The sequence below is a fragment of the Prinia subflava genome, chromosome 15 (assembly GCF_021018805.1).
Source record: "Prinia subflava isolate CZ2003 ecotype Zambia chromosome 15, Cam_Psub_1.2, whole genome shotgun sequence".
Taxonomy (NCBI): Eukaryota; Metazoa; Chordata; class Aves; order Passeriformes; family Cisticolidae; genus Prinia; species Prinia subflava.
The window spans coordinates 8,128,040-8,154,664 of NC_086261.1; the positions used below are offsets into that span (position 1 = coordinate 8,128,040).

Below are 26,625 nucleotides of genomic sequence, written 5' to 3' on the forward strand. Positions count from 1 at the left end.
TCCTGCCCCAGAAAGAGATTGATTCAATCCCAGAGTTGGGAGACTGTGTTGGGGCACCCCTCAAAAGGCCAGGGTCAAGAGATCATCCTTGTGCCTCCTGCCCTGGTTTAGAGAAGGGAATTCCCTGTTTCTCTCTCACCCTGTGCACTGGCATCCCTGGGTTCAAGGAGGAAGGGGGAATTTCATCACTGAAGTGATCCCCAGGCACTCACTGGCCCCAACAGGGTTGTGGACAGAGGTCCCCAAGCTGGCCAACCCCTTCCTGCACCCCTAGAAGACATCTCCTGCCACGGCATCCCCTGGCAGCAGCCAGTAAACAAAGCCACATGCCACTTTCCTCAAGTGGAAAGGGCATCTGCTGTCTCCTGCTGGCCTACAAATCAATTTAACTCCATGGCCAGGTGCCAAATCACATCAATTAGAGGATATTACTGACTGAAGGAGCTCGGGAGACCGGATAATGAACTGTGGTGTAGTGCAAGAGGAACTTGTTAAATATTTGCTTGGTCCTCAAAGTGAAGAACCTGATGAGGCTGCTGGCTCTATGTGGTGACAGCAGGATGAGCCCATGCTGCTGCTTGTCCAGGCTGTCCCATTGCTGCTCAAAAGCTCTACCAGGTAGTTTTGCTGATGTGGGACATGAGGGCATTTGATCTCAGCCTGGGGAGCACCTGGGACTTACCAGGAATGTGAACCTTATGGCCATGCAGAAAAAGAAAATTAATTTCAAATGAAAATTAAAGAAAAAATGTGGCAGTGCATATATATCACTGCTAATGGGGCATGTGCACTGTAATGGGCTCTCTTCTAGTGTGCAACAGTAATAGTTCTTTAAAGAATGATGCTTGAAGGTTCATCCCCAAATCGAGGATGACCTGGCCAGGAAAACATTGGCTCAGTGTTGTTTATCAAGGGAAAGCTATTTTGCCTTTAGGCTCTTGGACCTGAACTAATAGACGGATATTTATTTAATGTACTCTGACTGGATCATCAATTTATAGATGCTTTGTGCTGTCTTTTGACCTCAAAGGACAATTGTGAGTTGACACCTTCCCTCTTGGATTTAGAAATAACCCATCCCACTCCTCTGAGCACAGCCTGGCTTTGCTCCTGGCAGCAGCAGGAGGACACACAAAGCATTTATCCAGGAGAGAAATTTCTCTGCAGAAGCAACATCCACGGTGCACCTTGGCACATCTGATGTTCTGGAAATGCAACATCTGAGGAGAGACAGAGAGCTGATGTTGGGGCAAAATGTCATTCACATCAGCTGTGACCTTGATGCAAGACCCTGCACAGCCAAGAGGGACTGGGGTGTCAAGGCTTTCTGGGTGCAGGAACACTCAGGGGAGCTGTGAATCCATATGGGGATTTGTAAATCCATAGTGCTCTTCCTGAACTGTGAGCAAGGTGGAGTTCTGTACACACCCAATGAATTCCTCTTCCAAAGGGCCCATTGCATGCTGCAATTCCTGCCAGCAGGAGGGAACTGGGCTCATTGACTGGCCAGGCAGAAGGTCAGAGGTGCTGAGAGCCCAAACACAGCCAGGATGGAGGCACCCAGGCTCAGATCTTCCCAAGCTGGCCCCAGAGCCAACCTGCCCTGCCCAGCCCTGAGGGAGGAGGGGGCTCTGCAGTGGCCTCTGCACATCCCCGGGCCAAGCACCCTGCACCACGCTGGGGATGGGTGGGAGCAGGGAAGGGCCCCCTGTGGCCCCCAAGGTGACTGAGCTGAGCTTCTCTAGCCTGGGGACACCTGGACAAGTTCCAGGTTCCCAGAAGGTGGGTAATTTCTGGAAAGGACCTCAGGCACAGCAGGTTTCAGAGGTGAGCTGGACGAAGTCCAAAACCTCTCTCAGGACAGAGCTCAGAGTCATCTGCTGCCTGCTACGTGGATGGGGGCCAAAATGCCAGGACATGATAAGAAAGGGGACAAGCTTTTCTGCGTGCCCAAGGCCACTTTCTTCCCTGCCAGAGGAAGGCAGTGGGCTCTTTTTGGGTGGGCACTGTGCAGAAGGGGGGCCCATGCCCACGCTGCCCTCACCAAGGCAGCGAGCCAGGAGCCACCAGCACTGCTGATTGTCATCCCTGCCAGGTGCCCTGTGACAAGGGGAGAGCCAAGGGCACACCTGTGCTGCAATGTGCAGGGCTGCCCACAAAATAGCTTTGGCCTGGGACCAGCAGCACCCACTGCCTGGGGGGAATGCAGCCTCTGACCCAAATTCTGGGAAACACACAAGTGTTATGGGGTTGTTCCACCTCCCCTGGGGCAGCTGGGACCAGTTTGCAACCTTGACCTTTAAAATGAAGTTCATGGAGCTTTCTCCTGGTTTTGGGGGAAGCTGAACACAAGTGAGGAGATCAGGCTCTTGGAACAAGAAGGTGCTTCAGTTCTCAGTTCTACAGGTTGTCTGGGTGCTTGGAAAAAGCTTATTTTTGAAGTGCCAGTTTCAATTGGGTTGACTGCCTCTACAAAGAGCTTTCCATGCACTTCTGGAGGATCTTGTTTCAGTTAGGCTTGAGCACAGCTGTCTCTGCTTCTAGAGACTACAATTTTTTATTTGTTTTAGATGTATTTTTCTTAGTTTGCTAATAATCTGGCTTTGAACAAACGTGGAAAAAACCCACCAACAAATTCAGAGCTCCCTTTTCACTGCCCTGTCACAGCACCAGGTTTGTGGGTTTGTAACCTGTGTGTGGAACAAGAAAATCCTTCTTGGATCTTCAGAAGCCTGGAGGAAAAATTAAAACCTTCCTGCTGTGTCAGCCTCCTGAGAGGCCTCGTTCAGGGTCATGCAATGCTGTGTGGGGAGACAGAAGCTGCCCTCATGACCAGAGGAAATGGAAATGTGTGTCTAAGGGGAAAGCACAGCTCTTGTGCTGGCCTGGAGCATCCTTCTCCTGCCTGGTTCTTCCCACTCAGCAGAGGTCAGCAGTTCCCAGCAGCAATCCCTGCTGCAGCAGTGAGCCAGGGGTGAGTAGTGCTGGGTGTTGGATGAGAGCTCTTGGGGGGATGCAGGAGATGCTTCTGGGTTGTGCTGCTTTATCATGGGGTGGGCACAGAGGCAATAAATCATCCTGCCTGAGACTATTCCACCTGCTTTTTGTTGTTTTACTGGTAGCAAAACTAAAGGCAGCCACTGTTTAGTACTTTGAGATCCATTTTTGTACGGATCAAAGCGTTGTCGGGTTGGTGAGTAACGAAAAAGCTGGGTGTAATTTATAATAGTGCTGTTGGTATAATTAAGTGTCAAAAAGAAAAAAACAAACCATGGAATAAACCCCTAAAATGTATTTCAGAATTTAAAGGAACCAATGGCTTTTTGCTGTGAAATGCAGGCACTCTTCACCTGAAGCAGTTTTCTGCAGAGATTCTAATTAGAAATGGATACAATATCTTGGAAAAAAAATTAGTTTTGATGTAAGCGTTTGGGTCAGCAATATTCATTATTCTTTCATTACCCAGGCAGTAATAACTCAAAGTAAAACACTCTCTCAGTAGATCTTCAGGGTCAAGGTAGGGAGTTTGTGAAGAGGGACAGAGCTGGTAGGTGATATTCACGTGGCTTTCGGCGTTGAGCAGTGAGGCAGGAGACCATTTCTCAGGTTTGATTGCTGCTTCTGTTCAGAATGCCCACACTGTTGCTGCTTAGTGAGAAAGAAGGAGATCATTTCTGGGATTTTAAAATTGATTGAAGGCTTTGGAAGTACGTGAGGGACATGCTGAAGTACTGGCACCATGCTGCTCCATACAAATCTGCTGTGAGCTGTTCCTCCTTCTTAACTTCCCTCATTCCCAAGAACTTCTTCACCTCAACTCTTTCTGTGCTGCACAGGTGCTTGGTTTTCCATGGAGTTTTTACTGCAGACCTGCACTTTCTGATTTTACTCTGATATAAAATAAGTTTACTTTTGAAAAACTTTGCAGTCCTTACGGCTTTGACACACTTAAAGCAATTTTAATACATTTTTGATTTCTGGTTTCCCTGTGTGGGTTGCCTGGCTAGGTTTCAGTGTGAAACATGGGGCTTTGTAACTAAGAACTCTGTCATTCAATGGTTGTTAACACCACTGTGAATTGAATTATATATGATGACCTGAGAGTAAATGCAACCAGGATTTTCAAATTGTTTATTGCTTTAAAGATGTGTGTGTGAACAGTTTTCCTCCTGGTTAGCAAGGTATTGACCATTTTTAATGAAAATGGATTTTTAAAAAAATTAAAAATGTAAAGGAGATGGCTGAAGTCTGCACAGCATTTCCCCACCTGAGTCCTGTGCTGAGGCACTCTGGGCTGAAGCTGCCTGCTGAGACTGTAGTGACCCAGCAAGCTGGGGACTCCTTTGGCCAGAACAGGCTGCAGAGCATCACTCATGTGGGTCTCTGGCTTGCCATCACTCCCTGTTTCTTTCAGAAAAAACATTTCCAGGGTGTCTGCTCAAATTCAGCTGCTGCAGCCTCAGTTCAGGTCTGCTCTTACCTTAGCCAGAGCAGCTGTACTGAAAACAGTGTAAAAACTCCAGCCTCTGCTTCTGACTAGGAGAGAAGCAATGATTTATCAGTGGGGTTTAGTCTTGGTGGCAAACTGGGTTCCAGGCACAAAGATCCCTCTGCCAGAGGACTTGCTGCAGGGACAAGCAGATCTGTAAAGCACCCAGCTTCCAGGCAACAGAGCTCTTTTTCAAGATGAAAGAATTAGCAATTCATCTCTACATCTTTTACAAGAGGAGGAGTTCCCTAGGTGCTTTTTACCCTGCATATCCCATACTCTGGAGCTTCTTCAAAGAGACCCCCACAGACTCTCCATGCTGCTCATTTTCAGTCACTAGCAGGAGGGATTCCAGTCTCAGTGGCCCTATTTCTTTTGGTATGCAATTTGTTACTGATAATGAATTGCTGAAATACAGATGCTGCAGTCCCCCACTGAGCTGAAGCTCAGCTGAGTGCTCTTCCTGGCCAAGGGAGTGACCTGAAACAGCCCCTTTGGAAAGGCTGACCTTCTGCAGAGCCACAGGAACTCCTGGGGCTCCATCAGCTCTGCCCTGAGCTCCCAAAATCTGTAGCGGTGCTGCCACACAGGGAGCTCTCTGCTCTCACTCTCCAAGGAGGGCTGCCATGAATGCGTGCCCTTCTTGTGTTGTGAGTATTTTTAAAGATGTCCTGGCAACTGTAAGAAAACCACAACAGAGTCAGCAAGGAGGTTTTCCATGTCAAAGCTGTTTATTATGTTAGATAAATACACTTGCAACAAGTTTGACTTATATCCTCTGAGTGCAGTTGCTGGTAGTATGGCACAATGATTAAAAAAGAACCAAAACGAGCAGAGGCACTTGTTGCATGCAGCTGAAATTGCTACCAAGCCCAGTGGTGCAGGTCCTGCTGGCAGAGACCTTCCCTGGCCGTGAGCAGGGGTTTGCCAGTGGGAGCTGCAGCCACAGCCCTGGGGTGGGACAGTCCTGGCTCCCAGGGGAAGGAGCATGGCGTGTCTGGCTTAGGCATGATGTTCAGTATTGCTTTTGGTTAAAGAGGAGTGAGGCTGTGTGATTGTAACCAGTGGGGAAAGGCAGAAATTAGAATGAATCACAGAAAGTGCTGGGTTTGGAGGGACCCTAGCTTGATCAGGATCATTGAGTCCAACTCCTGGCCCGGCACAGGACACCCCAAGAATGCCACCATGTGCCTGTGAGTGTTGTCTAAAGGCTCCTTGAACGCAGACAAGCTCAAGTCCTGTCACTGGTCACAAGAGTGAAGAGATCAATAGATTTACATTTACTCTATGAAAATAATCTCGTTGACTTTTATGCAGTCATGTATGTGAATATCCAGATTTTTATAAAGACATTTTTTGTCAGCAGAAGGATGGACTTGGCAGGCTATGCCAGGAGGACAAGGGCCTTTTTATTAGAAAATAGAGCTACCCAGAGGGGTCTTTTCATTAGGATTTTCAGGAAAATCCATAAAATGTTTTGTTCAGCTGGACAAAGAGACAAAAAAGTGGCAACCGTCCTCACAAAACAAATTTGTCAATTTGCTTCCTCAGCATTTGTAACCATTCTCAGACAGGCTTTGCTGCTGCAAGGACTGTGTGCTGCTCTCCCTGCCCTGCCAGGAACATGCCACAGGACTGACCCTGGTCTCTGCAGTTGGGCAGCCTGCTCAGAGGCTTAAACTTGAGCACCTGAATAAGTCCTTAGCTGAACTGGGGCTTATCAGTGACATGTGACAGTGCCAAAGAGCCCTGCATGCAGATAAACACCAAGTGGAGAATTGGCACTGAGAGGTGTGAGGACAAGCTCTGTCCTTGCCCTCATCAGCTGTGAACTCAGCCAGGTGGGCTGCAAACTGAAAGTGTCCCTAGCCTGGACATCATTTTGTTATTTTGCTTATTTTGTAAATAGCCCCGCTGAAGGGATACAAGTTTTAATGACAAAACACAGGTTCCAAACTTTAGCCCAGGGAACAGAGGTGTTGTTCTTTGAGCTAGGACATCCATTCCTATGGTACAGATAGACTTGCCCACAAAGAAGAGAGAACAGTGGGTTTGCTCCAAGTATGATGGACATTTAACATTCATTTTTCATAACTGAAAAAAAGTGCTCTGTTACTGGTGATTACCTGGCTAGCAGAAGCTGAGGCTAAACAACAGCCTGAGGAGCAATCTGCAGAGGGTAATGGAAGCACTGGAGGTCTCTTGGTAGAGGACATCAGGAGGAAAGCTAATTTTTGAATTTCCTGCCTCAGGAATGGGATCTCCTACAACGGAGATCAGCAAAAATTGTGTGGTTCAAAAGATCCATGCAAATGTCTCCATATGCCTCATAGCCTCCTATTTTGGGATCTCTGCATTCTCAGGGTTGAGCACCTTACATCCTCAGAAATCAGTGGGCTGTGTAAGAAAGCCAGATGCCTTTTGGCTTGGCTCAGAGTACTGCAATGAGAGATTAAATAGGGGTCTGGACAAGTCCTCTGCCTGGGGAGAACATCCCTGCAGTATAACAAGATCCAGACCTTCTCTATTGGTTTTAGCAGGAAGAGTTGTACGTAAGAACATTTCTGTGTCTCTGTCTAAGGCTCTCCAGGTGCTTTCTGGTATTATTGGAAAGACAAAATGTGGTGTGACAAGGTGAAATTGTTACACACATTTCACTGATGAGTAGACTGAGGCACATAAAAATTGTGTGATCATCAAAGGAATCTGTTGGAGCTAGAATAGTGCCTTACAAAGTCTATGTCCCAATTTTCTTGTCACAGCCTTTGCTTCCGCCTTTCTCACCCACTGTGCATTGTCTAATGGCAAAAACCTGGGGGTCAGGTAGGATGGTGAGAAGGAGAAAGGGAGAAATGCTCCTCTTGAAGTTTTGTGCTTTCAAGCCTTGTCTGTTCATGGTGCTCACTGTGGTTGCAGTACCTGCTCTGAATTGCTTCCTTTCAATCCCACAAGTTGAACATGGAGCCATGAAAGAAAAGGCAGGCATGAGCAAACCTTAGAACCTGAGGAACAGAGAACTTTGGAATGCTGCAGTCCTCACTCTTCAAAGGTAAATGATAAATTTCCAGTGCTCCCATGTTCAATTAGGCCTTCTTGCATAATGGCTGCCTTAATGAATTGAGAGAAGGAAATGTACCTTACAAATTCCTGGGAAAACTCTTCCTTTGAAAGAGCTGAATTTCTCCGAGGTAGAATGCTTATTATTGTGTGTTACTGTAAATGTTATGCTGAGGAGTCTGAATGACAAAGCTGGGAGAAAAGTCTCTCTGCTTATTGTCCTTGTCATTCTAGTCCTGTCTCATCCCACTGAAGCAGACCTGAAGCAAAAGATGGGTGAAATTGCATGTGAAATCACTCTTTGAAAATCACAGCAAGTTCAATGTAGTTGACACCAGAAGTACCCAGGCTCTGCTCCAGTGATTTTTGGTGCCTACCAAGCTTAGAGTCAGTGGCCTGACTAACCCAAGGGCCCATGACAGAGGATATGCCTGGTTTTTGCATGACTAGGATAGAGCAAGGGAGTGCTATGGGGTCTACAGAAGTCCAGGACCCCCTAAATCTGAGTGCTTCTGACTCCTGGTCACTGGAAATGTGGCTGCAGTGGGGAAGGGAGTGCATGTGCAGAACCAAGAAAGTCAAGAATAAATCTGCTCATATAATTCTACTTAGCCAGAGGTACTTCAGCACTTCTACTTAGTGATGCTCTGGTATATAAATCTGGGCCTTTCCTAAAATGCACCCATAATGACAGAGGAAGCAATCAGTATATGAAGCAATCTGTTTCCAGGAAAGACAGAATACTCTTGTTGCTCTTTCATAGTATTGATGGTTACCCTGGGGAGGGTGGGACAAACTGTGCTAGACCAAGAGTTATATTAGGAAAAGTCTGGAGAATCTTGTGCTACTTGAGTTAAAATGACACCTGTAAAATAAGAGTTGCTGCATAGTAGTAAACTCTGCTGCCAGAATGGCTTGCTGATATCTTGACCTGTTGAGCAAAAAATAATTTACACCATGTGCTCTTGGAGACATTGCCTTTGCCCTGCATATCTTAAAATGGCTGTTTGTGGGTCAGCCTTCCCCGTGGGAAGAGGCTCCTGGAGCACAGCATCCCATGGCTCTGCCTGACAGGGAATCCCTGTCAGTCATCGAGGTGCTGCTCCTCCCACGTGGACGTGGGGATGGCACTGTAAGGGTCCATGATGACTTTTGCACAGCGGATGATCATCACAATCAGGAAGAGGCAGAGGAAGACAAAACATGCTAACGTCAGTCCCTTGTCCACGTCGACGTACACGGGCTCTGGGGTTGGCACCTCCATTGCTTAGGCCGCTCTTCATCTGGGTTTGGATTTACTCCTAACATCATCAACCACCTGCAAAACAAACACAGTGTCAGGCTGTGCTGGTTTGAAAGCAAAACCAGTGAGAGGCTCCAAGTCAGAAATACAGTGTACTAGGAGAGAAAATAAAATAAAAGCAATATTACAAAAGACCACTGACAGAGTGAGAATACAACTTGACACCCTGTTAGTTAGGGTGGTGGTAGCAGTCCAGATGAAGCAGTCTTGTTGAAGCAGTGATCCTGTAGAAAGGTCTGGTAGCTCTTGTCCTCTGGGAATCCAGTGGGAAAGGGTCCCTGTGCTGTCCCAAATCCCAGATTATATCCAGGTGGGAATGCTTGGCTCCTCCCCTGGGCAGAGCATCTCCCAGTGGGTTGATCTCATTCCATGAGTCCTGCAGGGGTCCTTGATTGCCCATTAAACAGAGAGAGCTCCAAGGGGAGTTACCTGTGAGCCATGGGCAGGGCCTTGGTGGCCCATGAACAGGAGATAGTCCAGAGGGAGGGGCAAGAGAAACACTGCCCTGCCTGGTTCCAACAGCTCCTGAAGATAGTGATAGAATACATCCTTCATATCTTACACTGTATCCTAGGACACAGCCACAAGGGATTGCTGCTCCTTGACGTGGGGAAAATCAGGGGTTGTACTGGGCACGGATACAGGTTACAGGTCTGATAAATTCTTGCAGGGAAATAAACCCAGTGGAAAGATTGTAGCACAGCTGACTGAGAGCTGTGAGAAGAAGAAACCTCATCTCCACCTTAATTTAGCCTGCAAATGCTTCTTGCTATAATATTAGACACTAAAAAGAGGAGCAATAGTGAATGAGCACTATCCACTTGAAATATCATCTCTTAAAAGAGGCACAGACACTGTTCTTCTCATCATTTCCTAATCATAAAAATATTTCCATTTCTCTGCTAATGTGAAAGATCAGACAAATGGCAGAGCAGACTGTTTCTATCTCAATTTTCGTCTCTGTCCAAACATTCTCTGTCTCTCACTGGCACAAAGCAAAGTGAAAATTATGCATACTTATTTTTCATAATCTTTTAATCTCTGGTACTCAAGGTTCTCCAGGAAATAGAAGATTTTTTTAGGAGCAATATCATTTTTAAGTGGATGTTTTATCAACCAGAGAGGTACAGGTGATTATGTGATTAGAACAAGGATTATCTTATTCACTGCAAATGTCGGCATAGCTGAAGGTCTCCTCTGGCCTCCTCACCTGAATCCATAACCAAAATGAGTTCAGCAGTGATTGAATCCCTCTGAAAGTTTGATTCTGGGTAGTTCATCAGCTGATAACACAAACTGCTTTGCACAACTGTGCTGAAGGAGAGGAATTGACCTTACACAGAACTGAGTCACTGCCCAGGGATGGGGAAACTTCTCCTGACATCCCTGTTTGGCCAAGGGGGGTGGGAGAACTGTTGGGGATTACAGCATAGAAGATCAGGAATTTGGAATGCCTCCTTACAGCAAACAAAACAACAAAGTCGTTCACATCAAGTGCAATAATCAGAGAGCCAGTCCCTGCTTTAACTAGAGAGGAGAGATGGGAACAGGAAGATGCTGAGCTGTAGAGAGGATTTGGTGAAACAGGGGTATCAAACAGCTCAGCTGCTCTCTATTACTACATCAACACTGTGAGGAAATCTCAGGTTTTAATACTCAGACAAGTTTGCCTGCTTGTTTCCAGTGAGGTGGTGCTGCTGGCAGGGCTGTTGCAGTGATGGTTCACATCTGGCTGGAGCATTTTGTTCCTGCAGCATCATGCTGTGCCAGCTGCCAATGGCTGTCCCAGAGACTCCTGAGCTGCTGTGCCCTGCAAATCTTCCTCAGGGTGAACTGAAGACCTTCTATTTTAAAAGCTCACCGTTTCTTCCCTGTCTCATAATTTGCTCCTTTTCAGGTGGTTTTCCAGCTTCATAAACTCCTAGATGCCACAAGGCAAGTACAGATCAGCTGGGCTCTTAAGTCTATTTTAAGCACAAGGATGTCAGATTTTTTTTTAATTTCCTGAAAGCATAAAAATTACTGCGACAGCCAGTCCTGCAGCAGGGAAATGAAAGAAGCTGATGAAACAAAGTGAATGAAACCAAGCAGACATCTCATGAGCTCATGTATTTACCAGTCACATCCTTAGGAGCTCATGAAGAAATCTCTAAGGAGTGGGGTCAGGCTTGTAATGCTCACCTTGCCTGATCAGAGGTCTAATATTCCCAAGAAACTCTACTACCACTCTTTTTCGCCAGCCAAGAGATCTTACATTGCAGTTAATAATTTCATTTGATGAAAAAAAGGTTTGTCAGCAAAGCTGAGTATTAGGTATGAATACTTTATGAACACAAAAGAAAAAAATGTTATCAAAACTGCTAATGTATCCCAGTCTTTTCCTGTGGTGCTCTTGTGAAGGTCCAACAAGGATGGGTGTGAGTTTTCAATTTTTTCCCCCCTCCTGACATTCTGGCTGTTGTACCATGTGGGGTTATTTCACCCTAAGTTACCTCCTCCAGAATATCAGAACTACCTGGTAATTTCCATCAGTACTGATCTTGGAGGGAAAACTCCATTTTCACTCAAATGTACTTCCTTTGGAAAGATGAATAATTTACTCAGAAAATGATCAGAGGTTTCAAGTAGAGATCTATCCCTTGGAGATTTTCCTCTTCAAAATGGCATCACTGAATCTCATAGGAGTCTGGTTTAAGTGCTGCATCCTTCTGATTCCTTTTGCTTCTCTCCTGCTGGAAGGGAAAAGCACACTTTGGAAAGGATAGGCCAGGCAGAAGGCTTTACACAGACAGCAGAGTGAAAGGCTGTGGCATCTGAGCTGTAGTTTGGACAGTAAATTATGCTGACAGCTTGAACCTAGTGATTTCAGATTTATATTGATCTGCTTTGACAAAAGTTGACATTTTCAGTGGGACTAGAAATACTTTTTTCCAAAAAAAGCTGTAATCCTGAGGTTGGATAAATCACATGTTTTCTCTCCTGTGGTCTCCCCACAAACTTGGTAACGATTTGATGCTGAGCAGAATTCTGCATGAAGTCTCTACTGATGGTCGGGGTGTTTCTGGGGGCTGGCCAGAAGGATCTGGCTTTCCAAGTGGCTGTGCTCACTCTCAGCTTGGCTGCTCACCTGCACCTGTCAGAGGGACCCTCCTCTGCAGGTCTGGCTTTGTCAGAGGGCTCCTGTGAGTGGTGGGAGGTTGGTCCCAGCAGGAATTTGGGGGTGTTCCACGCTCTCAGCCACTGCAACTGCATTCCAGGCTTGGCAGGGCAGGGAGTCCTTGGTGCTGCAGAGCTGGGTGCTGGAATTGGGCTGTGCCTGAGGCAGCTGTCTGCAGGTTAATTGATTGTGGCTGGAACACACCTCTGTTCTAGATCAGGCACCTGGGCACCAGCAAGAGACAGCTCCCAAATGCAAAAGGAGGAATCTGCATGTGTCCACCAGGACTGTTTCCTCTTGGGAAAGTCCAGCTCCCAAATATTACCACGGATGTGCTGTGTCCTGCTGTCTGCCAGGTGCTTGTGGTTCTCTGGAGTAGCTGCACAGCTTGTCCTGCTTCATTCCCATTCCCTTGGCCAGTGCCTCCCCTCCCCTTTCTCACTTCCCTGGTGCCCAGCAGTGCAGCCAGGCTTGCAGTGGGGTGTACAAGTGTCTCCCAGGCTGAAGCAGATTGGGTCCATGCTGGATGCTCTGCCTGCACACCCTCCCTCCATCCCAGCCCTGGGGGATGTGCTGTGCAGATGAGCAGAGGGGTTCTGCAGGCAGTTTTTCTTGGTCTGGCATGTGAAATCCATCAGTGCTGTTGAAATCAGCTCTCTCTCCAGCTACAGATTGTTTGGCTGGATGTTTTGCTCTTGTTTACTAGCAGGGTTGATGTTGACAGGATTGTGAGGAGTGGGGGGAAAAAACAAAAAGATCAGCAGAAACAATTATGAAGTCTCACAGTTGAATGATCAAGTTTTCTCTGAATAGCTGAATTGTAGAAAATTACTTTTTTTTTTCTTTTCCCCAGCTTGACAGCAATGAGCTGTAGAATTGTGGGTTTTATAATTTCTTCAGATTGGTTGAAAATATGATTAGGTCTAAACAAAGCCAAAAGAAGAAGAAGGACAATCCCTGGTTCAGCCTAGGCAATTTAACCATCCTGAGTGTGTCTCCCTGTAAAGCCCAGGGTGTTTTGGTGCAGTCTCTCCCCCTGTAACTCCTCTGAGATGAGGTGTGTGCCACAGGCAGGCTCACCCAGGGATGGAGCTGTGCTGGGTGAGTAATTCAACACCAAAAGTGACTCTGTGTGCCTGAGGGTTGCAGAGGGCCAGGACTAGGCAGGAGCAAGTGTTGGCATCCTCGAGTTTTGGTGCCCTGCTCCCCTGGCTTGTTTTTGTGTCTCTGTTCTGGCAGTCAGGGACTGGGTCAGGGATGTGGCCCAGGGACCAGAAACCCCAAACCTCACTGAAAATTCCATCCTGAGCATTTGGTCTTTGCTCGTTGTTTTGTTTCCCAGTGCCCTTTTCATGAGGGATTGCTACAGAAGAGAGATTATATTTAGTTTTTATGAGCTTATGCAGGATGTTGGCATCCTCCTTAGTGTTCCAGCTCTGTTACAGGTTCTTTGCAACACTTGTGCTCATCAGTGTCCCTGAATTTTGCAATCAGCCCTACCTATGTACGATAATTTAAAAGATATGTTTTTGTTTGGTTTTGTTCCTGACCTGACAATCTTTGCACTGTCACTTTAAATAAAAAATAATAATGAACTACATATATTGCAGAGAACTGGTTCCTATGCTGGTTAATCATGTTTCAACTCATCTCAACCCTTAGGATTTATTTCAGAACAGTCTCTGACTTTGGTTTGTTGTTTGGTTTTTTTTCTTTCTTTCTTCTATGCTCCTTTCCCAAAACACCACATGTACAGGGAGGGAAGGGAAGGGAAATGAGATTTCATGTATGCAAGCAGATCCATACCTTCCAGACCTGGGTAGGAAGCCTGTCACATCCCAGCAGAGCAGCATTGTGCAGATAAAATCCTCCCTGCGGTCATATTTTAAAAGTTTTGTCAGTCAGTGGAGCTTTAACGGCGTCCTGGCTCCCCTCGGGCTCACCTCCACCCAGACCTGGAAGCAGTTCTCACCGGGCTGTTCTGAAACAGAAATAATAATTGACAATTGCTCCTCGGGCAGGATGTGGGCGTGACGGACGCGCCGGGCGTTGGGAATCGCCACAGCCCGCGGATACACCGGGGAACAGCGTGGGTTCATCTGTCAGACATGCCCCAGAAGGACATTTATGGTAGGAAGGGCAACGTTCAAGCCTGAAGTCATGTCAATATTTCTTGTTAAATGAGCAGAAAATCCTGTTTTTAAATCACAGTGAAAGATCAGCCAGGTTTGAATTGATCCTGCTCAGGACGCTGCATATTTATTTAGGGCTTGGATGGTTTGTTTAAACAAAACCACTTAATTTATCAGAACTGATACACCAGGACTTAAATACTGTTAATTATTTGCATTTTTTCTATAGTCAGTCTGGTTTGGGATAATATTCTTTTTCACGTGCACACAAAATAATTCCAACAAGCAACACTTGCTAGATAACAAACCTGGCTTTTTACACATTGTTGTGGAAAGGAATTCTAAGGTGTAGGATGGGAAGGCTGAGAAGAACAAGCCAAAAGAGGAGCCCCAAACCCTTGTGAGGGAACAGGGTGCTGCTCAGGCAAGGGAGGTGAATGGCCAGGAAAGAAGGTGAAATGCTGCTTCAGACAGGTATTGTGTGTTTGTCAAACAAAGTCACCTTCAATTTGAAGTTCAAATCTATACAGGAATAGCCTGGACACTTGATCATACTCTAATATTCTTAACAATCTAGTTTCGATTAAAAACTCACTGCCTCTGAGCACAGGAGTCAAATGCTATGGATAGACACAGACAGATGAGCTTCTTGCTACACCCAGAGAGCAATAATATCACTGTTAGCTTAGTCTAAAAATTAATTGTCCTTTTATGCTTACAATTCTTTCAGCAGAAAATCGATACTTCATTTCAGGAACCCTGCCTTCCTATAAGCATGATTTTTCCTGCATACCTGAAGGCAGGTTTAATCTCTGTTTTTAATTCACTGTTTGGCATTTTGTTTTGGTTGTTGGACTATTTTATTTCTTGCTTTACATAATGACTTTAAATCTTTCTGCTTAGCTTAGTTTATGCAAACTCCTTTATTCGATCTAGCCCTCAGTTATGGTCAAGAGACAAATAATCTTCCCTCCACACACTTGCTTTTAGCCAGTTGTAAATCACTGGATGCCAGTATTCCATCACAAGACTAAAGACATCATTTACAAGAGCCCAAAAGTTGAAAACAATAACCACATAAATCAATCTGGGGAAAGTTTTAAAAATTGCTGTTGCACAAACATTTCCTTCCTACATAGCCCCATGGCAAGGATAACATTAATCTTCATTGAGAAAAAGATGCAACATACACTTAAAAAACTGTGGGCTGCTTATAATTTGAGAGGATCCTAAATCAAATAATCCTTTCTCACTCACTTCAAGGAGCATGTGGAATTACTCATTAACAAAAGATGAAAAAAATAGATGGTTGTGCTTGGGAAAAAGTCACTGTTCAGAACTATTGAGTGAAATGATGGACAGTTGGGATCTGGAGTGAAAAGTGTTTCCAGCCTCAACTTTTGTGAAATATCCTTGGTTAAACTTTGCTGAGGTGAAAACATCTGGGAATTTTTCTTAGAGACTGGAAGTGGTCATTCAGAGGTAAAAAAGAGGGGTAGGATCAGTGATGCACTCCAGGAGTTGCTGGCTGGATACGAGGATGGGAAGTGATGCTCAAGTACCATAGACAAGGGCAGGTAGTGCAGGATGATGTTGTGATGTTGTCTTTGTATTGATGTTTTTGTATCAGTTGCTTTATAAACCAGAGGGGAGCAGGAGCAGAAAGAAAATCCAGTGCTCCCTCAGAGCCCAGCCCAGGGATTTTGCTTCCCCTCCCTGGTACTGTCCTGGGCTGGCTCATCCCTGGGGCAGGGAGCTCTGTGACTCCTGTGTGTGCTGCAGGAACATTCCTTTGGTTCCCTGTTTGTGCTTCTGCTGTGGAGAGAGAGCTGCAGGGATTGCACAACCCATCCTCCTTGCAGTACTGGCTTCCACCCTGGGGCTGTTGGGAACATTGATTCATCCTTTGTAGATAATGCCTGGAAAATGCAAAGCAATACCTGTGATATGAAAAGTTTAGATGAGCTTGAGAAGGAGCATCTGTCTGAGCAGGACCATCCTTCATTCCATGTGTATTTTGATAAGGGGCTGAAGCTGCTTTCCTTATCACTGCTGGGATTCACTGAGTGCATCCCCTTTCATCAGGGCAAGAGGCAAACGTAAAGGAGCCTCAGAGAAACAAATGGATCAGGCTTTTAAGCCAAGGCTTGTACGGTCTGAAGAGATATGATATAAACTCATTTTAATGGAGTATCTGCTTTTTAAACTCTTGGCTGTTTAAATCCTCTGAAAGGAGACAAACGTGCCTGTTGGTCCTGGCAGTTATTTCATAAATTAAACAATGACTGTTAGCCAGGAGAATTATAAGCAAAGCTACAGAGAAATTTTTCACTGCAGCAAAGCTGACAAGGAGGAAAAACGACCCATATTTTTCTGTACTGCTCTGAATTTTTTTATTTTTTTTATAAAAACAAAAGGCTCACTTCAAGCAACTCCTTTTTACACAAATATTACCTTGTGGTGGTTATGTCCAGTATTCTCTAACTTGCAGCATACCCCTCAGAGACACATCTTTTCCCCTTTCATCTTGAAAACCTACATACAGATCAGATTGAGGCTGTATCAATATTTTTTCAACTGAGGAAAAGTATTGTGGATGAATTCTCAACAAAGTAGCTAGGTTATGCCTGTGGAACTGCCACAAGGATAGGCAGAAAGAAATCATATAGCCCTGCTTCATCTCTGAATCACTTATTTCAAATCAAAAGTGAAATTCTTTCTAATAAAGGTATCTGCTAGTCAAGAAAGTTTTAATAAATGAGCAGCAAAACATCCAAAATAGTTACAGGTGGCTTTGCCATTGTAATAGTTTCAGGTACTCATTATTCCATACTGATAACTAATTCATACACTTTTTAAAATACAGGCTTTTCTCAGATACTTCAGAAATTCATGGGGAGAGGGATTTGGTCAATTAAACATAAGCAGAAATAAAGCTCAAAGTCCAGAGTTTATTTTGGCTCAAAACAAGACAAACTGACACAGGTTTACACAGGGCTTCCACCAAAGGCACTGCTCCTGTCTGTTCCATTCTGAACCAGGCTGGTCTGCAGGGGATGGTGAGGATGGATGTTTGCAGCCCATGCTCATGCACCAAAACCTCCTGTGCTGTTGCAAAGGAGTCCTAAAGACTGGATGAACGAGCCTGAGATGTAGCAGAAATATGGACCTGGCTGCACAGCAAGACATGAGGTCAAACACTGCCAGCATCTGCTGCCAGGTCACTGGGCAGAAATGGAGCCCCAGGACGAGCAGCCCCAGAGCCCAGAGACGTTGCTGGGTAAGGATGAGAAACCCTTAGAAAACAGTGGCAAAACCAGCCCTACTTAAACAGCTTTATCTCTCCCTACTGGTATGAGGAATGGGAGGAAAGAATAAGAAAAAGTTAGGGGTCCCAGGTGATCCAAATGAGTTTGGGTTGGGGCTGTTTCAGGGAGCTGAGCCTTGTGCTACGTGGGACACCCACAGCAGCTCACTGCTTCTCTTCCTCTCCAGCTGGAAAGCCAGAACTGTTGCAGCATGTTATCTAATTTCAGCTATAATTTGCCAACAGGAGAAGCAGAAATATCATTACTAGTTTTTCCCTGTTTCCTTTTCTCAAGAGAACAGTTTTTCTCTTGCTACTATAAGAACTGGGAGAATGAAAGTTGGCTGGTTTTCAGAGGCACTGAGTGCCTCCAGCACCATCTGGAACCAGTGTGAGCAGCCAAACAGCTCAACAGCACAGAAAATCTTCCTGTTTTCAGACCCTCCCTCCTTTCTGCACAGCTCTGCACATGAACACTGCACAAAAGATTCTTTTCTGATGAGGATCCAGTTGGCACCCACATAAACTACATTTTCCACTGTCTCCCAGCAGGGATGGATTGCATCTTCCTTCAGAGAGAGGCCAGATGATTTTTATTACAAATGAACCAAAACCTTGAGTCAGGACATGCATTACATTTTCCATGACAGCCCTGGCTGGAGTGAAGGCTCCTGATAAGAATTTAAAGGTAATTGAGCTCTAGCCTATAGCTCTGTAGGTAGGTAACAAATATAGCAGCCTCCAAATTTGGCATGTCACCAAGCAAGGCTGGGTGAAAGGATAAATGACCCATTGCTGAGATGAGTGAGGATCAGTCAGGATCCTGAGCCTGAGCCCCAGCTGTTCATGGTCTCTGTCTCTTGTCCTTCCCAGGACATGTGAGCAATATCTATTGTAGTAAATCAAATGTGTCCAAGGCTGGTTCTTGGCATCAAGGCTGGCTGGTAAAGAGCTGCCTGGGCAAATGGGTACAAACTTTTTAACAGGGCCTCTTGTGTTAGGATAAGGATTTCGTTTAATGATTTTAAACTAAACCAAGATCTATTCAGACACGATATAAGGAAGAAAATTTTTAAAAGGAGGATGGTAAAACACTGGCACAGGTTACCTGGAGAGGGTGGTGGATGCCCCACCTCTGGAAATATTCAAAGTAAGGCTGAGCAGGGCTCTGAGCAACTTGATCTAATTAAAAATCTCACAACTCATTGCAGGGGGCTTGAAGCTTGATGATCTATAAAGGTCACTTCCAACCCAAATCATTCTATGATTCTATCAAATCCTGCTAAACTTGGCCTCTGGGACAGATTATGGTGACAGAGCTAACAAATTAAACTTGTAAACTTTGAGTATCTCTTAGTTGCAGAATTTATTTATTCATTAGAAGTGCCAGATGGGTGGGTATAAAATGCAGTTTGTGTTTAATCAAAGACAGAGAAGAGTCAAAAATTATCTCTGAGATTGGTGCAACAATGGGCCTCTTTCTGACTGGGCTTTGGTGGCAGGAGGTGGGCAGGACACCAATACAGTCAGTACCACCACTGCCTGGCACTGAAGACTGTTCAAGCAGTGAAAAACCACCCCATGATTATCACCCTGGTTGTTATTGTTATTTCTGGGCCATGTTCCCTGGCTCACCTTTAGGTGAATCCTCAGGTGCCCATGCCCAGGGGGGCTGCTCCAGGCAGGCTCTAATTCAATTTCCCTGCAGCAGCTCTGATCCATGCTGGTGATGGCTTTGGCCATAGCTTTGTTTGTGCTCAGGGGTTTGGGGGTGACTGATGCTTTTTCATTCCCTCCTTCCCTCTCATCCCAATCTGTATTGAGGATACTCCCAAGTATAACCCACGGCCTGAGTGCTACCTGTGTTTCTCCATGTTTTTTTTCTGATCATGTACTCATGTGCGCTCTCTAAGTACACGTGCAGCCTTTTCATCACATCAAGAAAGGTCCTTTTCCTCAGCTGGAGGACCATTGACTTTTCTATAAAACCTGGAGTCAGAAACACTCTTTAATTAAGTCTGTACAGAAAAGAGCTTTGATTCCAGACGTGTGTTACAGCCTGATGTTGTTTTCTCTGTCACTGCAGCAGATTACTGGAAGTGTAGTCCTTGATTAAAAAGATTGTGGGCAATTACATTCCATCTCCACATCTTCTGCTAGATCAGTAGCTTGTCAGTGGGTCACTGGGAATCAAACTGCCAGAACCTTTGTACATGTTCAATTTACAAAGGACTGCTTCTGGCACAGCACCCAGCAGTCCCAGACAGCCAATGCCTTATTAATGCACCATTACCCACAAGGAACATTTTTAAGTGAACCTAATGTACAGGGAGCCACGAGGGCTTGCCTGAACTGACTCAGCAGTTTGGAAGATCTTTTCTCCCTTGCAGGGATCACACTGATTTCTGAATGTGCCCAGATGTCCCAAAGCTTAGTGCTCTTTTACCCCTTGTAGCCATCTTTTATTTTGGTTTTTATGGACTGGGATCACTGTGGTTTGAAAGAGAGAAGTGGACTGAGGAATAGATACCTGCCATAAGGGAGTTCTCTTTAGGATAACTAAAATGATCAAAGGGGTGATCAGTTCCTTTATAACTGTCTGAAGAAGATGGGAGAAAGGTAGCTGAGGGATCATGTTTGAACTATACAAAAATCACAGATCAGGAGAGTGGGAAAGGAGTTTCCCCTCACTTTAAAAACAGTTTTCAAAACAGGTAAACTTGGGGACACTCAATGAAGTAGTAGACAACCAACTTGTTATTGAAAAAAGGACTTCTTTATTCAGCAGGCAGTGACTTCCCAAACTTGCTACCACAGGGGACTGGAGACAGTACCAACAGGCTTTTTGAACTGGATACAGAAAATAGGTCCAGAAACAGACCCTGAGACCACTAATGAGGGTTTTCCCTGTGACTTCCTGACAGCAGTTGTGGGTGCTGGAGGAGATGTGGTGCTGCCAAATGTGACCAGGCCAACACTGCCCCTGATGAGCACCTCCCCTCAGACCACTGGGCTGCCCCAGCAACAGGTTGCTTATGTTCTTATTTCTTGGATTGCCAATGCTTTTGGGCTTCCTCTGGAAAGTCCCTTTAAGAGGAGAGAAGATATTTAAGATCTGATCAAATTTCAGATTCCATCTCTATTTGTATCTGTAAGCAATACAGCTCTAATACTTTTAAAACCAGGCACTGATCTTCGCTTCTAGTTTAGCTCTGTCTCTTTATATTTACTGAATATATTTATATTCAGTGCAATAATGAGATTCCTCAAAAGCTCTTCATGCATGAAAAGAAACTAAACTCAAACAGCTCAGTCCTATGAATAATAAGGTGAGATGTGTCCCAGTGGGTCCATGGCTGCCTGTCCATGGCTGGTGTTTCTTTATTGTCACAGGCTCGTTTTATGCTCTTGGAAGTTTAATTATTGCAAATGCAGGAAATGGAGAGTTGCTTTGCAGTCCAGGTGACTTTGGGCTAGAAGCAAGAATCCACCTAACTTACAGGAGTTACATCCCCACATCTGTGTGTGCTGGGGAGGAGACAATGACCTTTGAGCACCACCTTTCCAGACACATAGCTCAGAGCATCCAGCCCATGATCTGTACAGTTGTGCAGGGAGCAGGACATGATGACACCATGAGCATTAACTATATTTTCCTACCTCATTTGGTGTATTTCTGTGTAAAGATTTATGTTAGGACACAAACTAACAGGACTGCGGTCATGACTCAATACAGAATTAGATTTTTCTAAGGAAAATTTTTATATATGTGCAAATGCAGATCTGGAACTAAATTTTTTTTTTTTTTTTTTTTTTTTTTTTTTTTCCTAAATGTTCTTTGATTCCCCTTGGACTGTTTTCCTGCAAGGTCTTCTAGATGATCCTAGTGCTGAGCCTCATGGAAGGGAATGACTCCAGATCTCCCACAGGTTCAATGTGCTGCAGCCGAGCCTGGAGCATCTGGAAGGACAGGACACTGAGCTCAAAACAGCTCTTGCTTTTCAGTTGCTCAGCTGCAACTCTGCCTGCTGCTGTTCCATCAGTGCTGTGCTCAGAAGCTGCTCTTGCTCATGTGCCAGCAGCAGCCAGACTTCTTAGAGCAGGGTGTGATTGAGAAGGGGGGAGTGAAGGGGCAGAAGGAGGTTTGTAACTCCATCGTGGTTCAGCAAAGGTCTTCTCTTAAAAGGCAAACAAGGGCAACTGGTTTTGCCCAGTTCTGCAGCGTTTGTGATTCACAGGAAAAAAGCCTCAAATCTTCTCCCATGTCACTGCAGATTAACACAAAGGATTATCTGGATGCTGTGGCTAGGGGAACATGGTTCCCTCTATGCTAAACACCCCCTGACATTCTCTTTTGGGTGGAAGCCTCCGTGTAGGTACAGCCTGGCATGCAGAGGTGTGTGAGATGCTCAGGGTTTGTGCAGGAACAGCTAACAGAGTCACAGGGTTTATCTGTGGCAGGACAAGGCAAGGGGCCATGTTTTGTTTCAAGTTGTCTGTTCAGAGCAGGATTTTTCAAGTCAACTGTAACAGCAAAGCACAGACCTCAATTCTAGTTGAGTTTAGGAGTTAACACTTCCAAAGGAAGGCAAATAAGATCTTATGACTTCTATTTTTCTGAATTACTGAAATGAATTATTAACTGGGAAGGTGTTAAGCAAAGATACAAGGAAGCTCTTTTAACAGCAGAAACCACCAGCACTGCCCCCCAGTCTGTAAGTCTGGGCTTTGCCTTCTCTTGGACTGAACTTTGCAAATGGGGATTTCCTCCAGCATCTCTAACGTGACTGCCCCAGCTGCACCCTCAGCTCTGAGGGGGGGCAGCAATGGAAAGTGTCATAAAATTCAGTCCTTGTAAATATGCCAAGCCTCAAGTAGGAAAGTCATGTCCAGGCTGAAGCTGATGGAGTGTGGAAGGAGGCAGGGGAGGCTGCTCACACACAGCCTGATGCATGTGGTGGTAGCAGGGTCAGCAGCCCTGCAGTGACACTCAGAGTAAATAATTGCCCGTGTGGCAGGGCTGCCTCAGGCACCCTTCCTGGGCTGGAGGAACACTGCAACTGCAAACCATTCAAAAGCTGTGAGATATACAGCACTCAGCTATAGAATAGCTCTTTATGGGCACGCTAAATTATGCCCTGCACATGGCTGGGTACCTCTCTTTGAATGACTTTCCCCTGGCAGAGAAAAATGTCTGGCTTCTATTTACGTGACTGCGAGCACCCTTGAACTAAATTAGTTTGGTAAATGTTGGACTGGCAGTGGGAGGGGTGATTTCTAGAGAAATTCTTTGAATAATAAAGTGCCTCTTAAAAACTGCATTGGCTTCAACCAGGCAGACCGTGGGCAGTTAGAAACCTCTGACTGCCTCACTTTAACCCAGTGCTTTGGGGCTAAGCAAAACACAAATGGCACCATGGTTGTGGTGAATGTCCCTCAGGAGCAGGAAAATCAAGGGCAGCACTATTTACATTGGGGCTGAGGAGAGTGTGATACTCAGTGAGTGAATTTTGTGCCTCCAAGACACCTCTTTGAAACCAGTGGGATGTATAGGCTGGCAGCCCACACTTGGCATTTCCCATATTGTGCAGTGGTATGACAAACACAAACTTAAACCTCCTCCTCCCCCTCAGACTTTTTTATTCCATGTACTGACTCGTTACTGACTTTGCAGTGAGAAAGAGAGTGGGGTTTGTGCATTGCTGAGTTCATCTGAAGGTACCATCTCAACATCTTCCAAGGCCTCTGTAAAGGTCTGAGAGCTAAACAGCCCCGGGAAACCCTGCTGAACTTTCTCTCCCAGGAAAGCCTCACTGCCAGAAAGGATGCTCTGATGGGAACACTGCATTCCCAAGCCAAATTGCCCTTGGAATCACTTCCCTTTCTCTGCCAGCTAATAAAGCCCTAATTTTCTCAAAGGGAAGTTCAAGCAGAGTTTTGACTTTGAAAAATAAGTGCCAGCAATTATCTGCCATTTGATATAGCCAGTTCTATTGATATGCAATATTTAATAGGAAGTGTTTAAATATTATATAGCAACATAAAAACCTGCACTTGACCACAAAGAACAGTGTCCAAATTATTTCTTTGGCATCTACTGATGGTATAGTTTAAAGTAAGTCTTCCAGGGGTCTGATAGGCTGTCTTACAACTTAAACTTCTGTGAAGTAGCTTCCTGAATGCTGCCCTGGGGTGGGTTTGATATGGGTTTTTTTCCCCTTGGTGACCTACTGCAGTGGACACCAATTAAAGCATTTGACAGGTTTCTCATAAATATAACCTTGAGACTGTGGAGTAATGTACAGGTGAAATGTGGCCAGCCTATGCATATCTGTCCATCAAATGACCCTGTAAATGCCATGGTTAGGAAGGAAAGCAGATTTCAGAAATTGGGGGTATCCTCTCCACACACCACCCTGGTACAGCTCACACTGCAGGGACTCCTCTCCACCCCCTTCTATTTCAGGTCTCCTGACAAAGCTAATTCTGGCAGCAAGTGACTTGCATCAATGACATTCAGGGAACACAAGCATTTGTGGGCTTGGGAGTTCTTGAGTGTTGCCCTGTCTGCAAATTTTTCTTCTTCCAGAGAAATTGTAATGGTTTGCTATTTATATGTGTTTAGGAAAACTCCTTTGCTATACATTCACCTTTTCTACTTTACCACCAGCTTAGGATAATAGCCTCAGAGACCTGCTCTGTTATAGGCAGGGACTCTAAAAACTATCTTCCTTTCTGTTATGTTTTTTTAAGCTTGGGAGCAACATTGCTTTTCTAAGCCTAAAAACATAGCCTGGGACCTGGATCTAGGTTCTTTCCCACCTCATGAATCACCACAAGGGGAATGACTCTGCACTGGAACTTGGAACAGGCTAATAATTCAGGAGCCAGGAGACATCCCAGCTCCCACACACACCCTGGCCTTACATATGGCACTGCTGCATTGCTACTGGATAAAAAAATCCTACAGGATCTGTTCCAGCCAGGAAGCAGCTGGGACTGTGAATGCAGATGAGAAGCAGACTGAATTCACTCAAGGAAAACGAGGCCAATAGCAAACGAACATTATTTTCCTGTCTGTAATTGCATTTTAAGTGCATAATAAGTAGATGATGGTAACTATGTGCTAAAGGTTCCAACTGTTCTTAATTGATTAAAATAGCTTCTGAAGGCTGATCTGTTGTGGATTTAACACAACATGGATTGTACCACTGCACCAGGATGAGTTTGTGGCTAGTTATGTGTCTCTCCTCTGGGTCAGAGGGGTTTGCACAGTTCAGAGAGCATCACTTGGCACTGACAGTCACCTGCCTCTGTCCCACTGACCTCAATAGAGGGGAAACTGCAATATATCAGCACCAAAACCCTGATGGCTCCCAAGCAAGCTCAAAGAGTCTTTTCCAGTGGTTCATATAATGTTCAGCATCTAGAAATAAGCAGAGATTGGTGGTCAGACATGCTGAGATGAGGGCATTGTGCCCAGCTGTTCTTTTCTTTATTTCTTTCCCTCTACCCCAATGGCAAATCTCTGATATAAAACTCTGTGGTGTTTCAGTTTGAATGAGTTGATAAACTTCCCCCTCAATAACCAGAGCAGGCCTGGGAGTGGGCACAGGATCAGCCACACTGGCAAACTGCAGGAAGGGGACAATGGCAGAGGGTTTGGGATGGACAGGTGGGAAAAATCACTTATCCCATGCCGGTAGGATGAGGAGGACCATATCTGGTTCTACCCTGGCAAATATTGCATTGACTTAAAGAAGCATGGTGAGACAGGAACTGAGTTTTTCCTCTGTGGGAACTTCAGACCTGGGACTGCATCTGTTTCTGAGTCTTATATTTCATATCTCAGAGATGGGGGGGGAAAAGGGGAGTATTTTCCCTATAAGACAGGAAAATCAAGAGTCTCTTTTCTCTGTACAAGGAAGATACTAGGAAAAGTAGTTTTCTGTAGGGTCCTAGAATGAAAACATTATTCATCCTACCAAGGATTTTGTTCTCCAGCCAGAGAATGAGGAGTGCAATTCTGAAGTGTCTTGAAGTTGGCTGCAGTACAGGTTGCTCAATATTAATTAAAAAAGAAATAACAACAGCATAATCGTTATGGCCAGCCCAGTGTTTTATTCCATCTCCTTTAAATAGACTAAATAAATCACTGACTTAGTAAATATTTTCCAAGAAGTAGCATGGCAACTGCTCCAGTTCACTGGCAGATAGCAGAGTCCTGGCAGCACCTGAGCACCCACATTTGAAGGCAGCATCTCTGGGCCTTGTCTTTAATTGCAGAGCCTTAAATCACACAGCCCATCTTGCTCTAGGCTCTGTGTCTAATCTGTGTCTTATGTTAACCTGTTGTCAAAATAAATTTGATTTGCAAATATACAAGAGCTGGGCTGATACTTTAATTTTAGATCTCTTATCTGAATGCAGTTTTCATGCAAGGATTTAAGCACATGCCTGGCTTTAAATAAGTACTAAGGGCAGACCTGAGAATAAAGCAGTGAGGACAAGATATATAATTGCATTTAGCTTCCTGACTTCTTGTAAACTTGTTAAACACTTCACAGATTCCCAGCATGTTCTGTGCTGGAAGGACCCACGAGGGTTATTGAGTCCAGCTCTTGAGTAAATGGTCCACGTGGGGATTGAGCTCACAACTCTGGTGTTACCAGCACCCTGCTCAAACCAGCTGAGCTGACCTGAATGAGAACAGGGCTTTCTAGGAAGGATTCAAGAACAAATTTATTCCTGTGCCTTTGACTTTTAACCTGAGCCCAACTAATGCTGTCAGATTTAGAGTTTGTGCTTGGTTTGCTGGATGGCACCTGGAATTGCCTGCACATTGCAGTCTCTGTACTGGACATGGCACCTCTCCCAGTCTCCACCTTAATTATTGAATGTTGAGGCAGAAAATTGAAGCATTGCTAATTAAAGTAGGAAGGAACTTTTCAATTTTAAAAATTAATGCATTTATCTGGAATTCTCCCTGGAATTCAGTTTCCTCCTATCTCAAGAAAGAGTAACCATCTCTTTCCTGCAGGTTAATGTGTATGAATTAATTTTAATCCTGTGATAAGTGATATGAGATTTAGCTGAAAAAAATCATAAATCTGTGCTGACTGTGCATATTATTTTAAAAAAGGCTCAAAATAACTTGGTTAGTAAGCCTTTGACATCATA

General features: G+C 45.0%; 1 protein-coding gene across 1 annotated transcript in view; it reads right to left on the reverse strand.

Moving 5' to 3' along the window:
• Positions 1 to 8,342: 8,342 nt before the first annotated feature.
• The window catches only part of CTXND1 (cortexin domain containing 1), a 32,300-nt gene continuing 14,017 nt past the window's right edge, over positions 8,343 to 26,625 (reverse strand). The window contains exons 2-3 of the mRNA XM_063413040.1: positions 13,813 to 13,987; positions 8,343 to 8,864 (exon numbers count right to left, since the gene is read on the reverse strand). Of these exons, the coding sequence (XP_063269110.1) occupies positions 8,631 to 8,810 (180 nt within the window). The 5' untranslated portion in view covers positions 8,811 to 8,864; positions 13,813 to 13,987 and the 3' untranslated portion in view covers positions 8,343 to 8,630. The remainder of the gene's footprint in view (positions 8,865 to 13,812; positions 13,988 to 26,625) is intronic.